Consider the following 19,720-nt stretch of genomic DNA (forward strand, 5'->3'; position numbering starts at 1 on the left):
CACCACCTTCTGGAATCGGCCATCCAAGTAGGAGCGGAACCACTGTAGTGCAGTGCCTCCAACTCCCAACCCAGACAACCTATCCAGAATTATACCATGGTCGATGGTATCGAAAGCCGCTGAAGGGTCCAGGAGAATCAACAGGGTCGCACTCCCCCTGTCCCTCTCCCAGCAAAGGTCATCCCACAGGGTGACCAAGGCAGTTTCCGTTCCAAAACCAGGCCTGAAGCCCGATTGAAATGGATCTAGATAATCCGTTTCATTCAAGAGTGCCTGGAGCTGTCCTACAACCACCCGCTCAAGCACCTTGCCCAGGAAGGGGATGTTGGCCACTGGCCTATAATTGTTAACATCCTCTGGGTCCAGGTTAGGCTTTTTCAGGAGTGGTCTAATTACCGCCTCTTTTAAAGCGGCAGGCACCACTCCCTCTCTCAAGGAGGAATTTACAACCTCCTGGACCCAGCCGGACAACCCCTCCTTGTTTGATTTAATAAGCCATGAAGGGCAAGGGTCAAGCACACAAGTGGTTGATTGGACTTGGCCAAGCACCTTGTCCGCATCCTCAGGCCTCAGTAACTGAAACTCATCCAATAAAACTGGACCAGACAGTGCTCTGAACGCCTCTACCAATGGAACTGCATTAATGGTGGTGTCCAATTCATGACGAATCTGAGCGACTTTATCCTCAAAGTGCCGCGCAAACTTGTCACAGCATGCTACCGAGGGTTCCACCGTCTCTCTCCCTGGCCCAGAATGTAACAGGCCGTGAACCACTCGGAAAAGCTCCGCTGGACGACACTGAGAAGATGCAATGCTGGTGGAAAAGAACTGCCTCTTTGCCACCCTCACCGCCACAGAGTAGGTTCGATAGTGGGCTCTTACCTGTGTTCGGTCATTGTGCTATGCAGGTGTTGTCGTTAAGTCGTGTGCGACTCTTCGTGACCCTGCGGACCACAGCACGCCAGGCCTTCCTGTCCTCCGCCCTCTCCCGGAGCGTGCTCAAGTTCATGTTCATTGCATCGGTGATGCTATCTAGCCATCTCATCCTCTGCCGTCCCCTTCTCCTTTTGCCTTCAGTCTTTCCCAGCATCAGGGTCTTTTCCAGGGAGTTTTCTCTTCGCATTAGGTGGCCAAAATATTTGAGCTTCAGTTTCGCTATCTGTCCTTCCAATGAGCAGTCAGGGTTGATTTCCTTTAGGATGGACTGATTTGACCTCCTTGCAGTCCAGGGGACTCATAAGAGTCTTCTCCAGCACCACAGTTCGAAAGCATCAATTCTTCGGCGCTCAGCCTTCCTTATAGTCCATATCTCACAGCCATATGTAATATGGGGTAATACTGCTAGCCTGTGCTATTGGGCCTTTGTAAAGGCTATTGACAATGCCCACATCCAAAGAACATTAGTTACAATGACATCCCATTGAAATTAATGAGGCATAATTTAGTCACAATAATGTCTTATTTATTTTAATGAGACTTAAGCAGAGCAAACTTTCTGTGGATTTGGGCCACTGTATGTGAAGCATTTAGGAAAAGTGCTGTATAAATGCTAGATTTTATTATTGCTGTTCATGAGTAATATAAGAATTTAGGGATTTTGAGAGCTGGGTAAGTAGCAGGGCTGTCTTTTTAAAACAACAACAACTAGTAATTGTAGGCACATTGTAGCAATAAATAAATGGCATCTAGATTAAAATGGAGATGCAATAGCCTTGAAAATTTATGTATTTATTTAATTTAATTATATGTATCACTTACATCAAAGTCATTTCTAAGTGATATAAAAAACACATCTTGATAAAGAAGACAAGAATGCCTTCCTGGGAATGCCTACTGGAAAATGTATGTTTGCAATACATACCGAAAACTCAGAAGGGTTGGTGCCTGCCTAATCTGTAGAGGCAGGGAATTTTAGAGCGTGGATGCTACAATATTAAAGGCCCCGTTCTGAGCCATGATGGACCAGACCACTGAAATCTTGGGTAGTACTAGGAGGGTATCTCTCGATGAGCAGAGCAACCAAGCAGGCTGGTAGGGGATCAGGCAATCTCAAGTATCCTGATCCTGAGTGGTTTAAAGGTAAAGGTAAAGGTGTCCCCAACCAGTCGTGTCCGACTCTAGGGTGCGGTGCTCATCCCCGTTTCTAAGCCGAAGAGCCAACGCTGTCCGAAGACACTTCCGTGGTCATGTGGCCAGCATGACTGAACACCGAGGTGCACGGAACGCTGTTACCTTTCCCGCCGAGGCGGTACCTATTTATCTACTTGCAATTTCTTGCTTTCGAACTGCTAGGTTGGCAGGAGCTGGGACTGAAGACAGAAGCTCACTCCATCACGCAGCACTCGGGTCTCGAACTGCTGTCCTTAGGGCTGTATAAAAAAAAAAAAAAGTCCCCTTCATGGATCACTGCCTTGTTGTGGCGAAGGGGCTTGCGTAACTCAGTGAAGCCATAAGCTATGCCGTGCAGGGCCACCCAAGACGGACAGGTCATGGTGGAGAGTTCTGACAAACTGTGGCCCACTGGAGAAGGAAATGGCAACTCACTCCAGTATTCTTGCCATGAAAACCCCATGGAACATATCACAAGGCTAAAAGATATGATGCCGGAAGATGAGCCCCTCAGGTCGGAAGGTGTCCAGTATACTACTGGGGAAGAGCAGAGGGTATTTCCAAGTAGCGCCAGAAAGAGTGAAGCGGCTGGGCCAAAGCCGAAAGGACACTCAGCTGTGGATGTGTCTGGTGGTGAAAAGAAAATCCGATGCTGTAAAGAACAATATTGTTTAGGAACCTGGAATGTCAGATCAATGAATCAAGGTAAGCTGCAGGTGGTCAGACATGAGATGGCAAGATTGAACATCGACATCTTGGGAATCAGCGAACTAAAATGGACAGGCATGGGCGAATTTAATTCAGGTGACCATCATATCTACTTTTGTGGGCAAGAATCCCTTAGAAGAAATGGAGTAGCACTCATAGTCAACAAAAGGGTGGGAAAAGCAGTACTGGGGTACAATCTTAAAAACGATAGAATGATCTCAGTACGAATCCAAGGCAAACCATTCAACATCACAGTAATTCAAGTCTGTGCCCCAACCACTGATGCCGAAGAAGCTGAGGTTGATCGGTTCTATGAAGACCTCCAACACCTTCTAGAACTAACACCAAAAAAAGATGTCCTCTTCATCATAGGGGATTGGAATGCTAAAAGAGGAAGTCAAGAAATCACCGGGATAACAGGCAGGCATGGCCTTGGTGTACAAAATGAAGCAGGACAAAAGCTAATAGAGTTTTGCCAAGAGAACACGCTGATCATAGCAAACACTCTTTTCCAACAGCGCAAGAGACGACTCTACACATGGACATCACCAGATGGTCAATATCGAAATCAGATTGATTATGTCCTTTGCAGCCAAAGATGGAGAAGCTCTATCAGCTTAAATTGAAGAACGTAGGGAAAACCACGAAACCATTCAGATATGATCTAAATCATATCCCTTATGAATATACAGTGGAGGTGAGGAATAGATTTCAGGGATTAGACCTGATAGACAGAGTGCCTGAGGAACTATGGACGGAGGTCCGTAACATTGTTCAGGAGGCAGCAACGAAATCCATCCCAAAGAAAAAGAAATGCAAGAAAGCCAAGTGGCTGTCTGATGAGGCTTTACAAGTAGCTCACGAAAGAAGGGAAGCGAAAAGCAAGGGAGAAAGGGGAAGATATATCCAACTGAATGCAGAGTTCCAGAGAATAGCAAGGAGAGACAAGAAGGCCTTCTTAAATGAACATTGCAAAGAAATCGAGGAAAACAACAGAATGGGAAAGACGAGAGATCTCTTCAAGAAAATTGGAGATCTCAAGGGAACGTTTTGTGCAAAGACGGGCATGATAAAGGACAAAGAAGGCAGGGACCTAACAGAAGCAGATGAGATTAAGAAGAGGTGGCAAGAATACACAGAAGAACTATACAGGAAAGATCTGAATGTCCTTGATAGCCATGATAGTGCGGTCACTGAACTTGAGCTGGACATCCTTGAGAGTGAAGTCAAGTGGGCCTTAGGAAGCATTAGTAACAACAAAGCTAGCGGAGATGACAGTATTCCAGCTGAGCTATTTAAAATCCTAAAAGATGCTGCTGCTAAAGTGCTGCATTCAATATGCCAACAAATTTGGCACACTCAACAATGGCCGCAAGACTGGAAAAGGTCAGTTTACATTCCAGTTCCAAAGAAGGGCAACACCAAAGAGTGTTCAAACTACTGCACAATAGCGCTCATTTCACATGCCAGCAAGGTTATGCTCAAAATCCTACAAGCTAGGCTTCAGCAGTATGCGAATCGAGAACTACCGGAAGTACAAGCTGGGTTTTGAAGAGGCAGAGGAACTAGAGATCAAATCGCCAACATTCGCTGGATCATGGAGAAAGCAAGAGAATTCCAGAAAAACGTCTATTTCTGCTTCATTGACTACGCTAAAGCCTTTGATTGTGTGGATCACAACAAACCTTGGCAAATTCTTAAAGTGATGGGAGTACCAGACCACCTTACCTGTCTCCTGAGAAACCTGTACGAGGGTCAAGAAGCAACAGTAAGAACCGGACATGGAACAACCGATTGGTTCAAAATTGGGAAAGGAGTACGACAAGGCTGCATATTGTCACCCTGCTTATTTAACTTATATGCAGAGTACATCATGAGAAATGCCAGGTTGGATGAATCAGAGATTGGAATTAAGATTGCTGGGAGAATTATCAACAAGCTCAGATACGCAGACGATACCACCCTAATGGCAGAAAGTGAAGAGGATCTAAAGAGCCTCTTGTTGAGGGTGAAAGTGGAGAGTGCAAAAGCTGGTTTGAAACTCAACATTAAAAAAACTAAGATCATGGCATGTGGCCCTATCACTTCCTGGCATATAGAAGGGGAAGAAATGGAAGCAGTGACAGATTTTACTTTCTTGGGCTCCAAGTTCACCGCAGACGGTGACTGTAGCCATGAAATTAAAAGACGCTTGCCCCATGGGAGGAAAGCTATGGCAAACCTAGACAGCATAGTAAGAAGCAGAGACATCACCTTGCCGACCAAGGTCCGTCTAATCAAAGCTATGGTTTTCCCAGTAGTAATGTATGGCTGTGAGAGCTGGACTATAAGGAAGGCTGAGCGCCAAAGAATTGATGCTTTCGAACTGTGTTGCTGGAGAAGACTCTTACGAATCCCCTGGACTGCAAGGATGTCAAATCAGTCCATCCTAAAGGAAATCAACCCTGACTGCTCATTGGAAGGACAGATACTGAAGCTGAAGCTGAAGTATTTTGGCCACCTAATGCGAAGAGAAAACTCCCTGGAAAAGACCCTGATGCTGGGAAAGACTGAAGGCAAAAGGAGAAGGGGACGGCAGAGGATGAGATGGCTAGATAGCATCACCGATGCAATGAATATGAACTTGAGCACAGTCCGGGAGAGAGCGCAGGACAGGAGGGCCTGGCATGCTATGGTCCATGGGGTCACGAAGAGTCGGACACGACTGAACTACTGAGCAACAACAACGAACAAAAAAAAGGTACCAAACCAGACCCAGCAGCATATAGGCAGCCAGTGCAGTTCCCTCAGCATAGGTGTAATATGCTGGCATGAAGCAACTCCTGTTACCAATTTGGATGCAACATTCTGCATCAACTGCAACCTTAACCACATTGTAATAATCCAATTTTGAGGTTACCACTGCATGGACCACAGTGGTCAAGCTATCCATATTCAGGAATGGCTGTAACTCTCTTCCCAGTCAGAGCTCATAAAAGACACTCCTCGCCATAGAAGACGCTTGTGTCTCCAGCACCCCCAGGCTAGACATGAGCTTCTTCAGAGGGTAGGCAATTGACCCAGTTCCTGGACACTGGAGCCAGTCATCCACAGAGCCTTCATCTTGCCAGGATTGAGACTCATTTTATTAGCCCTCATCCAGCCCCCCCCGCTGCATCCTGGCAGGAGTCCAAAGCTTGCACAATCTCCTCTGATTCAGATGTTAGAGAGAAATAGAGTTGGGTGTCATCAGCGTACTGATGGCACCTCACTCTAAATCCCCTAATGACTGTTTCCAAGACCTTCATCTAGTTCAGGGGTCCCCAACCTTTTTGGACCTGTGGTCACATTTGGGAATTGAGACACTGCTGTGGGCACCACCACAAAATGGCTTCAACAGAGAATGTGGCTAGTCACCTGGCTGACATGGGGGCTTGGCTATTTATTTGTTTCATTTCTATACCGCCTAATAGCTGAAGCTCTCTGGGCAGTTCACAAAAATTAAAACCAAAGAGCACACAATAAAACAATATAAAATATATAAAACATTAAAACCACCGTATAACAATACAACCAGAATAAAACCTAGTCAAAAGTCAAGTAATTTACCCAAGAAACTGAGAGAAAGGGTCTGAACTCTAAAGCCAATCCACATATTTGACCTCATAGTAACACAACAAACTACCCATTTAAGGTTGCAATCCTTTGCATGTTTACATGGAACTCAATGGGAATTACTTTTGAGTAGGCCTGCATAGAATTGCTCTGCTTACCCTATCTACACATGCCTTTCCCCAGCCCCAAAGGAAAGGAGAATGCCCCCAGCTGGAGACTAGGAGGGGGAGAAATATTGAAGTAAAGAGGAGAGAGACAAATAGCAAGGCTAGAGGCTGGAAGGAAGGGAAAATAGCAAGGCAGAGGGGAGAGAAAGAGCAAAGCTAGGAGCCGGAGAAACAATGAGGTAACAAAGTGGGGGGGAGAGCGAGGCTAGAGGCTGGAGTGAGGGGAATATGGCAAGGCAAGGGCATAGAGGGGAGAGAAAGAGTGAGGTAAGGGGCTGAGAAGAGAGAAGGAGCTAGGCTAGAGGGAAGAAAGAGAGAGTGCAAAAGGGGAAAGGAAGTAGATGGAAGAAGTTTGGGTGGAGCCAGGAAGAAACTCTTCTTCCTTGAACAGCTGATCAGCAGCAGGTTTAGGAACAGGAAGGAGAACCTGGCACCCTAATGTTTTTCAATTTTTTTGTTAAAATACTCTGAAGGGGGCAGGGAGTGGAGAGCTTCGCAGGTGCTGTTGAGGGTCCCCATGGATGCTCTGGTGCTTGTAGGTGCTGCATTGCGACCCTTGGGTTAAAGAGTATGAAGAGACAACTAATATTAAGTGTGTACCCATAGATCTTTGGTGGGGGATGAAGTTGTGCTGTGTGTTCTATGTGGGAGGTGAAGTGTTTTTCTTCAATTGATCTATGGAATTGTGGTGTGCATTACATGTCTCTGTCCCATGGAACTTTTTGTAACTACTAGAAAATGGCTGTTCAGGAAGGTATGTTGGAGCGTGGTAGTTTATCTGTTCTATCAGATTATTTGGAATGTGAAGGAGATTATGAGAGGGGGGATTGTCTCTGTTCATTTTCCCAATGAAATTGATCAGTAGTAGGCTATAGTAGACAGATAAAATAATTTCTTCACTTAACCGGGCTCCAAGCATGGGAGGGGGGAAGTAGGTACACTTTAACTGGATCCCGGTATCTAAAGGGGAACCAGCCTGGACTGCAACCCCATTACTGTAAGGGGAAAAATGAGGTTAAACTGTAGATTGTTCTTGAGAATGTTTATGCAAAATCTGATTGTTGAACTCAGGGGGTCAGGTTTTTAGCCCTGTTTCCACAGGGATTGCCTTATCACAGGCCGTAATTATGAGGGTTTGGCCCTTTAAGGGAACAGTGTCTAAAGCAGGGGTGCAGATCCTCTTTCAGCCTGAGGGTTGAATTCCATTTTATAGAAGCTCTCAGGGGGGCTGTATTTGAAGGGCATGGCCAAAAGCAAAAGGGGTAGGGCCCATGCCCCCCCCCCCCCCCGGTCATGCCAGCATATTTTGGCTTACAGTTCTTACTGCTAGTAACTAAGCTTTAGAAGAAGCATTTCCACCTTTTAGAATGACGGTGGGGGGACTGCACAAAAGCCAGGAACCCACTGAATGTCAGGTGATTGTGGGAAAGGGGGTAGTGCCTTCTGGGGAACCCCGGAGGGCCACATTAGGACCTTCGGAGGGCTGGATTTGGCCCGCAAGCCTGAGGTTCTGCAGGTTCTGGTCTAAAGTCATTTGTGCATAATGGCAAGAAGCCATCTAAGAACTGTCTCCTTTTCTGGTTTTCTCCCCATACAATGGGTTTTGTGTCATCCTGCCAATTTACTCTCCAGTCTAGTGGTGCTGCAGTTTAATATCAGATCGGTCAAAATAAGACACAGGGGTTGGCTGGGTATGTATTACAGAGTTTTTGGCAGGTGAGCTGGGAGACTGCCCTTGAAAAGTCTTTGGAAATTACAGCTATTGCAAACTGCAGCAACCAGACTGGTTGTATTTTTCAGGCAATATAACACTAGTCTTGGATCAGCTTCAGTGGCTCCCAGCTTATTTGTTTCTGAGCCCAGGGTGCTGGTTCTTACTTATGAAGTGCTAAACAGCTTGGGGCCAGGATATCCATCACGCTCATATGAACCTGCCTGTAATTTGTGGTGATCATCATCAGAGGCCCTGATATATGTTAAGCAGGCTGCAACAGGGGCAGAGAAGAAATGTAGGGCCACCATCTGCCCTCCTGAAAAGTCAGCTTCATTAGGCTTTGCCTCTCCCTCAGCTGTCATCCAGCAGCCATTCCATCAGCCCTTAGAAGAGGGAGAGACCGGAAGCAGACTCACCTGAGAGGCCAGCAAGTTTTGATTCCTCCTCTCTTTGAGCTGTTTCTATTCCAGCTCGTCATGATAAGAAGATCAATAACACCCGGCTGCACTACAGCCATTACACCACTACAATTGTGTTACATCTGGTCATTGTAAGAACTATATAACATTAAAATTGGTTCCTCCATTTTCTTGTTTTCCTTTTCCCATTCCTTTTTCCTTTAGTAGGGGGAAAAGTTTAACTCCTTTCGTGTTGTATCTTCTTCTGTCGTAAGCCTGAGGTCAGGGACTGTTCTGTTTTTATAGATCTGTAAGCCACTCTAAGAGCCTTTCCAGGTGAAGAGCAGGGTATAAATGCTTTGAAGGGATGAATGAATGGATGTCCCGCCACCTAGAGAGGCTAGGCTGGTAGGCATTTGAGATAAGGTCTTTTCTGTAGCAGTACCCTGATTTATGGAACTCCCTTACTAGGGAGGTCAGACTACTCCTCTTTATTATACTTTAGTTGGGCAGTGAAGACTGTATTGTTCTGTGAAGCTTTTAATCAGTTTTAATATTAGTTTGTGATGTTATTGTAATGCATGATCTGGCTCCTTTTTATTTTAATATGATGTGTTTTTATGGATCTGTTTTTATGTCATATTTTAATTAAGATTTTGTTTGTAACCTGTATTTTATTGTTAGCCACCTTGAGCACCAGTTTTGACAGAAAGGTGGGATAAAATATAAATTAAAGAAATGATAAATTGTTATCCACATTGGAACGGAGGGGCTAATTAGTGGACAGAACTGTAGAGCAGTTTTCACTACTGATTCCAAGCTAGACATTGCCTAAAGAAAAAAGAGTGGGTTTGGCCCTCAAGAGTGATAAACTGCACTTATTTCTGAATAACCATAACAGTATTTATGCTAAGCTGCCATTTATGATCAATTTAATGGTAGAAACACAGATGTCTAGGCCAGGGGTCCCCAACCTTTTTGGTCCTGTGGGCGCATTTGGGAAGTAGAGATACTGCTGTGGGCACCAAAACAAAATGCCTAATCAGTGAAAAGCCTCTTTGGCATCTACCTTTCACATCTGTGGATCTTAGGCTGCATCTTATTCAGCAAAAACTTTTGTTTCATGTCTATTGGGCACCACAAGGTCTCTTTAATAAGGGATTGTCTAATTCAGCTAATTGCTAGCAGTGCGATACAGCTAATGCTTCTTTTAGACATCTGTTTTGGCAATAGTTGCTTCTTTTTGCAGGGAGGTTGTTACACAGAAATATTTTGTACTGAAACCATCTTTAATATTCACTGAACTACACGGTCTTTTAAATTATTTACCTGCTTCATGGAAATTAACAAATGGTCAGCATAAATGGATTCTCTGCACCCTTTCAACAGCTAAAAGACTGATATTACAACATTAGAAAGATAAACGCTCACCTCCTATAATGCAGTGGATTGAACACCTTTCAACGCTATCAATGGGTGGCATATAGATGCCACCTTCAGATGGATACTTATTTGGATATTTGGTCCACTTTTGTTATAGTCTCTGGTTTAGGTTATGTAGAGGAGACATTGCACTGAAGATCTGAATTTGCAATTGCGGCTGGACTTCGGCTATTTAGTCCAAACTGATTCAGCCTAATCATTATATGGATGTAGGCAGCCCAACTGTGTCTGAGTGATTTTAATAGGATATATGTCTGATGCAGGTGTAGGCAACCTTTTTGGGCCCATGGATGCATTTGTCAGTTTTTGCTGGGCCCATGGATGCATTTGCTATTTTTTTCCCTTGATTCTCTCTTTTCTGCCTTCCCACTGGGGATTTCCTTCCCACACCATCTCTTCTTTCTTTTTCTACCTCTCTGCTGCTGTGCTCACTTCCTCCTCATCCACCTGCCCACCCATCTGTTATTTCCTTCCCACCACTGCACTCACCTCTTCCTCCTGCTCCTCCCCTGCCCATGATTTCCTTCCCCTGCACTGCTGCAGTGCTCACCTCTTCATCCCCCGGCCCACGATTTCCTTCTTGCCACTGCGCTCACCTCTTCCACTTGTGATTTCCTTCCCTGTCCCTGCTGTCATGCTCACCTCTTCTTCCACCCACCCGTGATTTCCTCCCCCCCCCCCGCTGTGCTCACCTCCTCCTGCTTCCTCCTCCCTCATTAGGGCTGCTGAGGTGAGTGTGGAGATAGGTAGCAGAAGCAACTGCAGGGCTGTGGAAGGAGGAAATTGGCAGTGGGGGTCTGGCAGGCGCCACTGTACCCACGGATGCTGCATTGCCAAACCCTGGTCTAAGCAGATGTGCATTATTATCTTCTGTGTAGAAAAATAGGAAATAACCTAAACAATCCGATATTAATGAAGTGTTTATTAGCTAACATAGCAAACATTTATTGAAGTGGGTTAATTAAAAGGAGGGCTATTAACGTCATGGTGGATGGTTTCTGTTTGAATTCTGCTGTGCCTGGTGTCAGTATCTGGGGTTATATTGGGATAAGGGTTAAAGAACTCAATTGATGCAAATACTTTTGCATACAAAGAAGATAGTTTGTTTCTTCTTTTGAGCTCTTGAGAGCTATTTGCAGACCATTAGCATTTAACAGATTATATTCTCATGGAAAATACATGAGCCTATTTACTAAATTAATAAAGCATAATTTCCATTGCCTGCCAGATATTCATACAAAACTCAATTTGTTCTGCAGTGACTTGTGGTCAGCAGTATATTTTTAATATTTCTTTTGATACCCTTGCTTCATTTTGTTATTTTTCCAGCCAGTATAAATGTGTGTACATCTTACTCAAATAACAAAACTGTCACTGAATTTTGTTAGCATCAAAATTTTGTTAACATTGGATGTACCAAGAGAAAATTGTTTACTCTGTGGTATAATATCGCCACCTGGTGGTAGAGAGTGGTTGCATATGAATAAATCTGTATTGTGAGCATGAATAATGTATTAAAGTAGAGGGAAGGGATAATATACTTCTTGAATATAAATAAAATGCTTTTGTTTGTTTTGCAATAGGACAATTGGAACCCCAGTATTGCCTTGGTTGTTGGGAACCAAGCTGAGGATGAACTTCACATAAAGGCGCTGTCTCTTGCTGTGCAGGTGCCTCAGCGAAAGCTCTTCAGTGTGGTATCTTGGGAAGGAATACTAGCACAGGTATTTAGAATTGTGGCATTGTTGTTGCTGAAACATCTATATGAAGCCTCTGGGAGCGGTCATTAGGGGATTTGGAGCCAAATGCCATCAGTATGCTGATGACATGCAGCTCTGTCTCCCCATGACATCTGAATCAGGAGAGGCTGTGCAAATCCTGGATCAGTGTCTACACTCAGTAATGGGCTGGATGAGGGACAATAAACTGAAGCTGAATCCTGGCAAGATGGAAGCCCTGTGGGTGAGTGGTTCCCGAGTCCGGGAGATATGGTTATTGCCTGTTCTGGATGGGGTTGCACTCCCTCCAAAATATAGGTTTGTAGTCTGGGGGGGTACTCCTAGATCTATCATTGTCATTGGAGGCCCAAGTCAGGCAGGCACCAAAGTTGTGTTGCTTTTGGTGCCTCCTGAAAACATAGTTATTTCAGGAAGCCTTCTCAAGTGGCCAGCCACGGTTTATTAAATTTGGTTTTATTAGAACTGTTTCTTTTATTAAAAAGAAATCAATTTTTTTTACATGATGCTTTTATTCTTTACCCAGTCTGCTGTTCACCACTCCAAGTAGTAATTATGTGGAGTGGTATACAAATACTATAAATAAATAAAATAGAATACTAATTGTAGTGGTGGAGCAGAAACTGGGATTGATATCAGAGGAATGTTGGCCCCATTGCTGTGGATATTCTGAGATATGGCTCTCACAAAGGGGCTGGGAAGGAAGAAGGAAGCAGGCATTGGCTGGGAGGCAGAATTTGAGGGCTAGAGGTAACTTGGTCAGTGAGGCTGTTCTGAGTACCTGGAAACTGAGTCTGGCAGCAGGAGGTAGAAAACTGAATGTGAAGTTTAATACCTTTCCTTCTGACTGAGACCTGAGTGAAAATCCTGGGGCAAGAATACTGTACTGCGTACTCCCCACTGAGCTGCCACAATACCTTACAATAATAGCTTTAAAGTTACGTCTTTTTGTTTTGAGTCAATCTAGCTTTCTGATACACAGGTATGCTGGATTCCATAAACTGCATGCCAATACTACAGCCACTTATATCCTTACAGAAATATCCTTTCGAGGCATCCACATACAGATATATTTCTATCCTTGTAAAGTACAAACCCATCAACATATACACAACAGGCATGACCTCTAGTTATATGCACTTATATTGGCTGGTTTGCACAATCGGGGGGGCGGGGGGAGAACCCGTCGTTCGTTCTTTCCACGCCTCCGCACGTGCTGATGAAGATGAAAAGAAGAAACAGAGCTGTGTGTTATCAGCATACTGATGACAGTACACTCCAAAACTCCGGATGACCGCACTCAGTGGTTTCATGTAGATGTTGAATAGCATGGGGGACAAAACCGACTGCTGCGGAACCCCATACTGGAGAATCCATGGGGCCAAGCAATATTCCCCAAGCACCACCTTCCAGAGCTGACCATCCAAGTCGAAGTGAAACCACTGCAGTGCAGTACCTCCCATTCCCAACTCAATCGTCCCAGAAGGATACCACGGTCAATGTTATCGAAAGCCACTGAGAGATCAAGGAGAATCAACAAAGTCACACTCCCCCTGTCTCACCCCTGACATAGGTCATCATACAGGACAACCATGCCAAAACCTGGCCTGAACCATGACTGAAATGGATTTAGATAATCAGTCTCATCCAAGAGCATCTGGAGCTGGTTGGTAATCTCCTGCTCAAGGACCTTGTCCGTGAATGGAACATTTGCCACTGGCCTAAAATTAAGATTTTCCATGTCCCGGGAGGGTTTCTTCAGGAGTGGTGTCACCACTGCCTCTTTCAGGTGGCCCAGGACCACTCCCTCTTGCAAAGAGGCATTAATCACCTCCTTGGCCCAGTCAGCTGTTCCCTCCCTGCCAGTTTTTATAAGCTCAAGAGGGGCAAGGATCTAATATAGAAGTGGTTGCATGAACTTTCCAAGCACCTTGTCAGCATCCTCAAGCTGTACCAACTGAAACTCATCCAAGATAATGGGACAAAGCTCTGCTCTGGATACCTCACCAGATTCACCTGCTGTAACCCTGGAGTCTATGCCTTGGCAGAAGCAAGAGATTTTATCCTGGAAGTGCCAAGCAAATGTACTACAGCAGGCTCAGACGGATCTATACTGTCCTTAGGGCCAGCATGTAATAGGCCTCGAACAGTTCTGAAAAACTCCGCTGGGTGGCACATGGACGATTCAATAGAGGCAGCAAGATGTTGTTTCTTTTCCGCCCTCACTGCCTCGAATATACCTTACCATAGGCACACACCAGTGTTGGATTGCATCCACTAGGGGTTTTTCTCCATCTGCACTCAAACTGCCTCTTATTTTGCTTCATCACTCTCAGCCCTGGAGTATACCACGGAGCAGTACTAGTATAAGCTGTACTCTGAAGAGGACGCTCAGGAGCAATTGTATGAACCACCTGGGTCACTTCTGCATTCCACAGATCAACCAGGGTTTCAACATGAGAGCCCGCCATTTCATCCAGAAACCTCCCCAGAGCTCTCTAGAAACCATCTGGATCCATTAGCCTCTGGGGGCAGATAGTCTTAATATGTCCTCCACCCTTGCAAAGGGGAAAAGCTCCTGTATGTCTAAACCTCAGCAAGCCATGATCTGACCATGACAAAGGGACTGTTGCACAGTCCTCCACCTTCAGATCACCATCTCCATGTCCAGTTGACAAAACCAAGTCTAGAGTATGCTTCATTACATGCACTGGGCCAATGACATGTTGGGACAGTCCTGTGGTTGTCATGGAGACCATGAAATTCTGAGCTGCCCCAAACAAGCTGCCCTCGGCATGAATGTTGACCATAACCTGTTGTATGGGGAATGTTGACCATTCCCCATAACCAACAGTCTGGGGAACCTCAACAGCACACCCAGGACCACCTCAAATGGGACAATCTGGGACGACCTCAGTCTGTTGAGCAGTGGGGTGGATGATACAACAGTAGAATCCCCAATCTGTCCTGCTGACCCAGCACAAGGTGCAATCACTCCAGACCAGTAAGATGGACAGGAAGCCTGCAGAGGGAGATAGAATTCCTATAGATCTCAGCAACGTCACCCCCACCTCCCCGGCTCTCAAGTCTATCCTAATGCTGAACCAAGTACCCTGGTGGATAGAGCTGAGAGAGATTTAACTTCTCCCTGCTCACCCACTCAGGTCTCGGTTATGCATTCCAGATTGGCCTCCTCATCCACTATTAAATGATGGATAAGGGAGGTCTTATTTTGAACCAATCTGGCATTTAAAAGCAGCATTCAGAGACATGAGGGCAGGCTGATAGGGCCACCAGCAACTCTACAGGCGGGGGGGAGGGAGGGCTAGAACATGGCACAGCCATTAACTGTCTGGGCCCTAACCTGGCTAGCCCTCCTCATGATGCCATATCTCGCTCGACCCATAGTGCATTGTTCTGTTAGTACTAATTTCCTCTTTCATTAGTGTGTGACTGAGGCTTCAATTGGCAAACTCTGTATTGGATGATGTAGTATTAGTTGCGGATTAGGGCTTTGTTTTAAATATCTAACATGCAGTGTATTCCTGGTTACTCAAATGTAAGCCCCCCTGAGTTCAACTGGGCTTACTTCTGGGTAAGTGTGCATAGGATACAGTCCAAATTAGTTTTTCATAAAAGATTATGAACAGGAATCGAGGAATAGTTTGTTGTGTGCCCAAGGACTTCTGTAGCCATTTCTGCCTTCTACCCTGCACATGGTAAACTGCTTTTGATACAGAGAGGAGTTTCAAAATCTGTAATTGGGAGCCTGCTGTTCAGAGAAAAAAAAAAGTATAAATACCGCAGGGTTTCCCCAAACCTTGGGGAACCAACATATCTCACATTGATTGATTGACTGAATTTCTTAATCGCCCATCTGGCCAGTCACCCGGCCACTCTGGGCAATGTATAGCAATACAATTTTAAAACAATAAAATTCTACTTTAAAACATATTTCTAAAAATATCCTAACCCATCCCAAATGCCTGCCTGAACAACCATGTTTTTAATGCTTGGTGGAAGCTCATTAAAGAGGGGGCATGGCGGAGTTCCCTAGGGAGGGAGTTCCACAGGGTGGGGGCCACCACAGAGAAGCCCCTCTCCCTCATCCTCACCAGCCTACATTAAATATACATTAAATATATTTGAGTATTAAAAACGTAGATGAGTATAAAGAACCCCCCAAATAAATTCTATTTGTTCATCACTTTGTATTTCTTATAGATCATGGAAGCTGGAGATGTAAAAGCAAAGAAGATTAAAGAAAAAGAAACACCTCTATATTATGAAGTGAGTGAAAGCATATTTTATTCCCTTTGCTCAGATTAATTATTCTAGGTGTCTCCAGAACTGGATGCTTTTATTGGGACTTAATTTTCAAATGTCCTCTGGTTTCTAATCAAGTAGGGCTGTTGCTTTGCAGCTGGTGCTGAAAATCATGGAGCTTTTTAATTATTAGCCCTTAGATACCTGCATAGCTTTAGAGTGCTTCTGGATCCATCATTGTCATCAGAAGCTCAGGTGGTCTCTGTGGCATAGAGCACCTTTTATCAATGTCAGTTGATATCACAGCTACAACTCTATCTGGAGATGGATAACCTAGCTGTAGTGATCCATGCCCTGGTAACCTCCTATTTGTATTAATGTAATGCATTGTATGAGGACTAGCTTTGAAGGAAGTCCAGAAACTTCAGCTAATGCAAAATATGACTGCAAGAATTCTAACCAAGAACAGGCATTATGATCAGAATATGACAGTCCACTCTCATCTGCACTGACCCCCAATTAATGTCCAGGCCAAATTCAAAGTACTGATTTTGACCTAAAAAGCACCCGGGGTTTCTAATGTCGCACCTGCTGGTACCACTACACCCACAAGGCCAGGCTTAGGTGCTTGCAAAGTATTTTCCTTTGAGTAGGGAGAAGAGTCCGTCTGCCAAAAATCAGCTGGAGGGGGGCAAAGTCCACTCCTCACCAAGGATCCTGTTGCCCCAAGAAAGAGGAGACAGAGAGAAAGAAAGAGGAAGAGGAGCCAGAGACAGGGAGGGAGAAAAGAGCCAGAGAAAGAGAGAAGGAAAAGCCAGAGTGCACAAACACAGATAAGGGGGGAACTCTCAACATTTTTGTGATTGCCCCCCTCACCACTCTACAACAACCAATTTGTGGCGGTGCCCAGTGCACTTTTTCAAAATGCCAAATGTGCTGACAGGCCCACAAAGGTTGCGGACCCCTATCCTCCTCCCACATCTGTTCACCTTTCTCTAGCCTGGTGCAAACCCCTTATGCCAAGGAGAACCGTTCACCCACCAGAATCTGGCCGCACGGATCATGCAAAAAAGCAGGTGCACTCCAGAAAGATGATTGCAGAGCCATGAAGCTCTGACACTCTCTGACCAGACACTCTCAAGCAAGCCATACACTCATACAATTTTGTTGTTGTTCAGTCGTTAAGTCGTGTCTGACTCTTCATGACCCCACGGACCACAGCACGCCAGGCCTTCCTGTCCTCCGCTCTCTCCCGGAGTGTGCTCAAGTTCACGGTCATTGCATCGGTGATGCTATCTAGCCACCTCATCCTCTGCCGTCCCCTTCTCCTCTTGCCTTCAATCTTTCCCAGCATCAGGGTCTTTTCCAGTGAGTTTTCTCTTTGCATTAGGTGGCCAAAATATTTGAGCTTCAGCTTCAGCATCTGCCCTTCCAATGAGCACTCAGGGTTGATTTCCTTTAGGATGGACTGATTTGACCTCCTTGCAGTCCAGGGGATTCGTAAGAGTCTCCTCCAGCACCACAGTTCGAACACATCAATTCTTCGGTGCTCAGCCTTCCTTATAGTCCAGCTCTCACAGCCATACGTTACTACTGGGAAAACCATAGCTTTGATTATACGAACCTTGGTCGGCAAGGTGATGTCTCTGCTTCTTACTATGCTGTCTAGGTTTGCCATAGCTTTCCTCCCAAGGAGCAAGCGTCTTTTAATTTCATGGCTACAGCCACCGTCTGCGGTGATCTTGGAGCCCAAGAAAATAAAATCTGTCACTGCTTCCATTTCTTCCCCTTCTATATGCCAGGAAGTGATGGGGCCACATGCCATGATCTTCGTTTTTTTAATGTTGAGTTTCAAACCAGCTTTTGCACTCTCCACTTTCACCCTCAGCAAGAGGCTCTTCAGATCCTCTTCGCTTTCTGCCATTAGGGCGGTATCGTCTGCGTATCTGAGGTTGTGGAGAATTCTCCCGGCAATCTTAATTCCGACCGGTGATTCATCCAACCTGGCGTTTCCCATGATGTACTCTGCATATAAGTTAAATAAGCAGGGCGACAATACACGGCCTTGTCATACTCCTTTCCCAATTTTGAACCAATCAGTTGTTCCATGTCTGGTTCTTACTGGTGCTTCTTGACCCTTGTACAGGTTTCTCAGGAGACAGGTAAGGTGGTCTGGTACTCCCATCTCTTTAAGAATTTGCCAAGGTTTGTTGTGATCCACACAATCCAAGGCTTTAGCGTAGTCAATGAAGCAGAAATAGACGTTTTTCTGGAATTCTCTTGCTTTCTCCATGATCCAGCAAATGTTGGCGATTTGATCTCTAGTTCCTCTGCCTCTTCGAAACCCAGCTTGTACTTCCGGTAGTTCTCGGTTCACATACTGCTGAAGCCTAGCTTGTAGGATTTTGAGCGTAACCTTGCTGGCATGTGAAATGAGCGCAATTGTACGGTAGTTTGAACACTCTTTGGCATTGCCCTTCTTTGGAACTGGAATGTAAACTGACCTTTTCCAGTCTTGTGGCCACTGCTGAGTGTTCCATATGTGTTGGCATATTGAGTGCAGCACTTTAACAGCATCATATTTTAGGATTTTAAGTAGCTCAGCTGGAATACTGTCATCTCCACTAGCTTTGTTGTTACTAATGCTTCCTAAGGCCCACTTGACTTCACTCTCTAGGATGTCTGGCTCAAGTTCAGTGACCGCACTATCATGGCTGTCAGAGACATTAAGCTCTTTCCTGTATAGTTCTTCTGTGTATTCTTGCCACCTCTTCTTAAGCTCATCTGCTTCTGTTAGGTCCCTGCCTTCTTTGTCGTTTATCATGCCTGTCTTTGCATAAAACATTCCCTTGATATCTCCGATTTTCTTGAAAAAATCTCTAGTCTTTCCCATTCTATTGTTTTCCTTGATTTCTTGCATTGTTCATTTAAGAAGGCCTTCTTGTCTCTCCTTGCTATTCTCTGGAAATCTGCATTCAGTTGGATATATCTTCCCCTTTCTCCCTTGCTTTTCGCTTCGCTTCTTTCCTCAGCTACTTGTAAAGCCTCATCAGACAGCCACTTGGCTTTCTTGCATTTCTTTTTCTTTGGGATGGATTTCGTTGCTGCCTCCTGAACAGTGTTACGGACCTCTGTCCATAGTTCCTCAGGCACTCTGTCTATCAGGTCTAATCCCTGAAATCTATTCCTCACCTCTACTGTATATTCATAAGGGATATGATTTAGGTCATACCTGAATGGTTTAGTGGTTTTCCCTACGTTCTTCAATTTAAGCTGAAATTTTGCAATAAGAAGCTCATGATCTGAGCTCCAGGTCTTGTTTTTACTGACTGTATGGAGCTTCTCCATCTTTGGCTGCAAAGGACATAATCAATCTGATTTCAATATTGACTATCTGGTGATGTCCATGTGTAGAGTTGCCTCTTGTGCTGTTGGAAAAGAGTGTTTGCTATGATCAGCGTGTTCTCTTGGCAAAACTCGATTAGCCTTTGTCCTGCTGCATTTTGTACACCAAGGCCATGCTTGCCTGTTATCCCGGTGATTTCTTGACTTCCTACTTTAGCATTCCAATCCCCTATGATGAAA

General features: G+C 45.0%; 1 protein-coding gene across 1 annotated transcript in view; it reads left to right on the forward strand.

Moving 5' to 3' along the window:
* The window catches only part of SPAG17 (sperm associated antigen 17), a 265,350-nt gene that overhangs the window by 2,025 nt on the left and 243,605 nt on the right, over nucleotides 1–19,720 (forward strand). The window contains exons 2-3 of the mRNA XM_084835270.1: nucleotides 11,717–11,857; nucleotides 16,094–16,159. Of these exons, the coding sequence (XP_084691396.1) occupies nucleotides 11,717–11,857; nucleotides 16,094–16,159 (207 nt within the window). The remainder of the gene's footprint in view (nucleotides 1–11,716; nucleotides 11,858–16,093; nucleotides 16,160–19,720) is intronic.

This window comes from Heloderma suspectum, chromosome 2 (assembly GCF_057233095.1).
Source record: "Heloderma suspectum isolate Gila_16-S chromosome 2, 16-S_ref, whole genome shotgun sequence".
Classification (NCBI taxonomy): Eukaryota; Metazoa; Chordata; class Lepidosauria; order Squamata; family Helodermatidae; genus Heloderma; species Heloderma suspectum.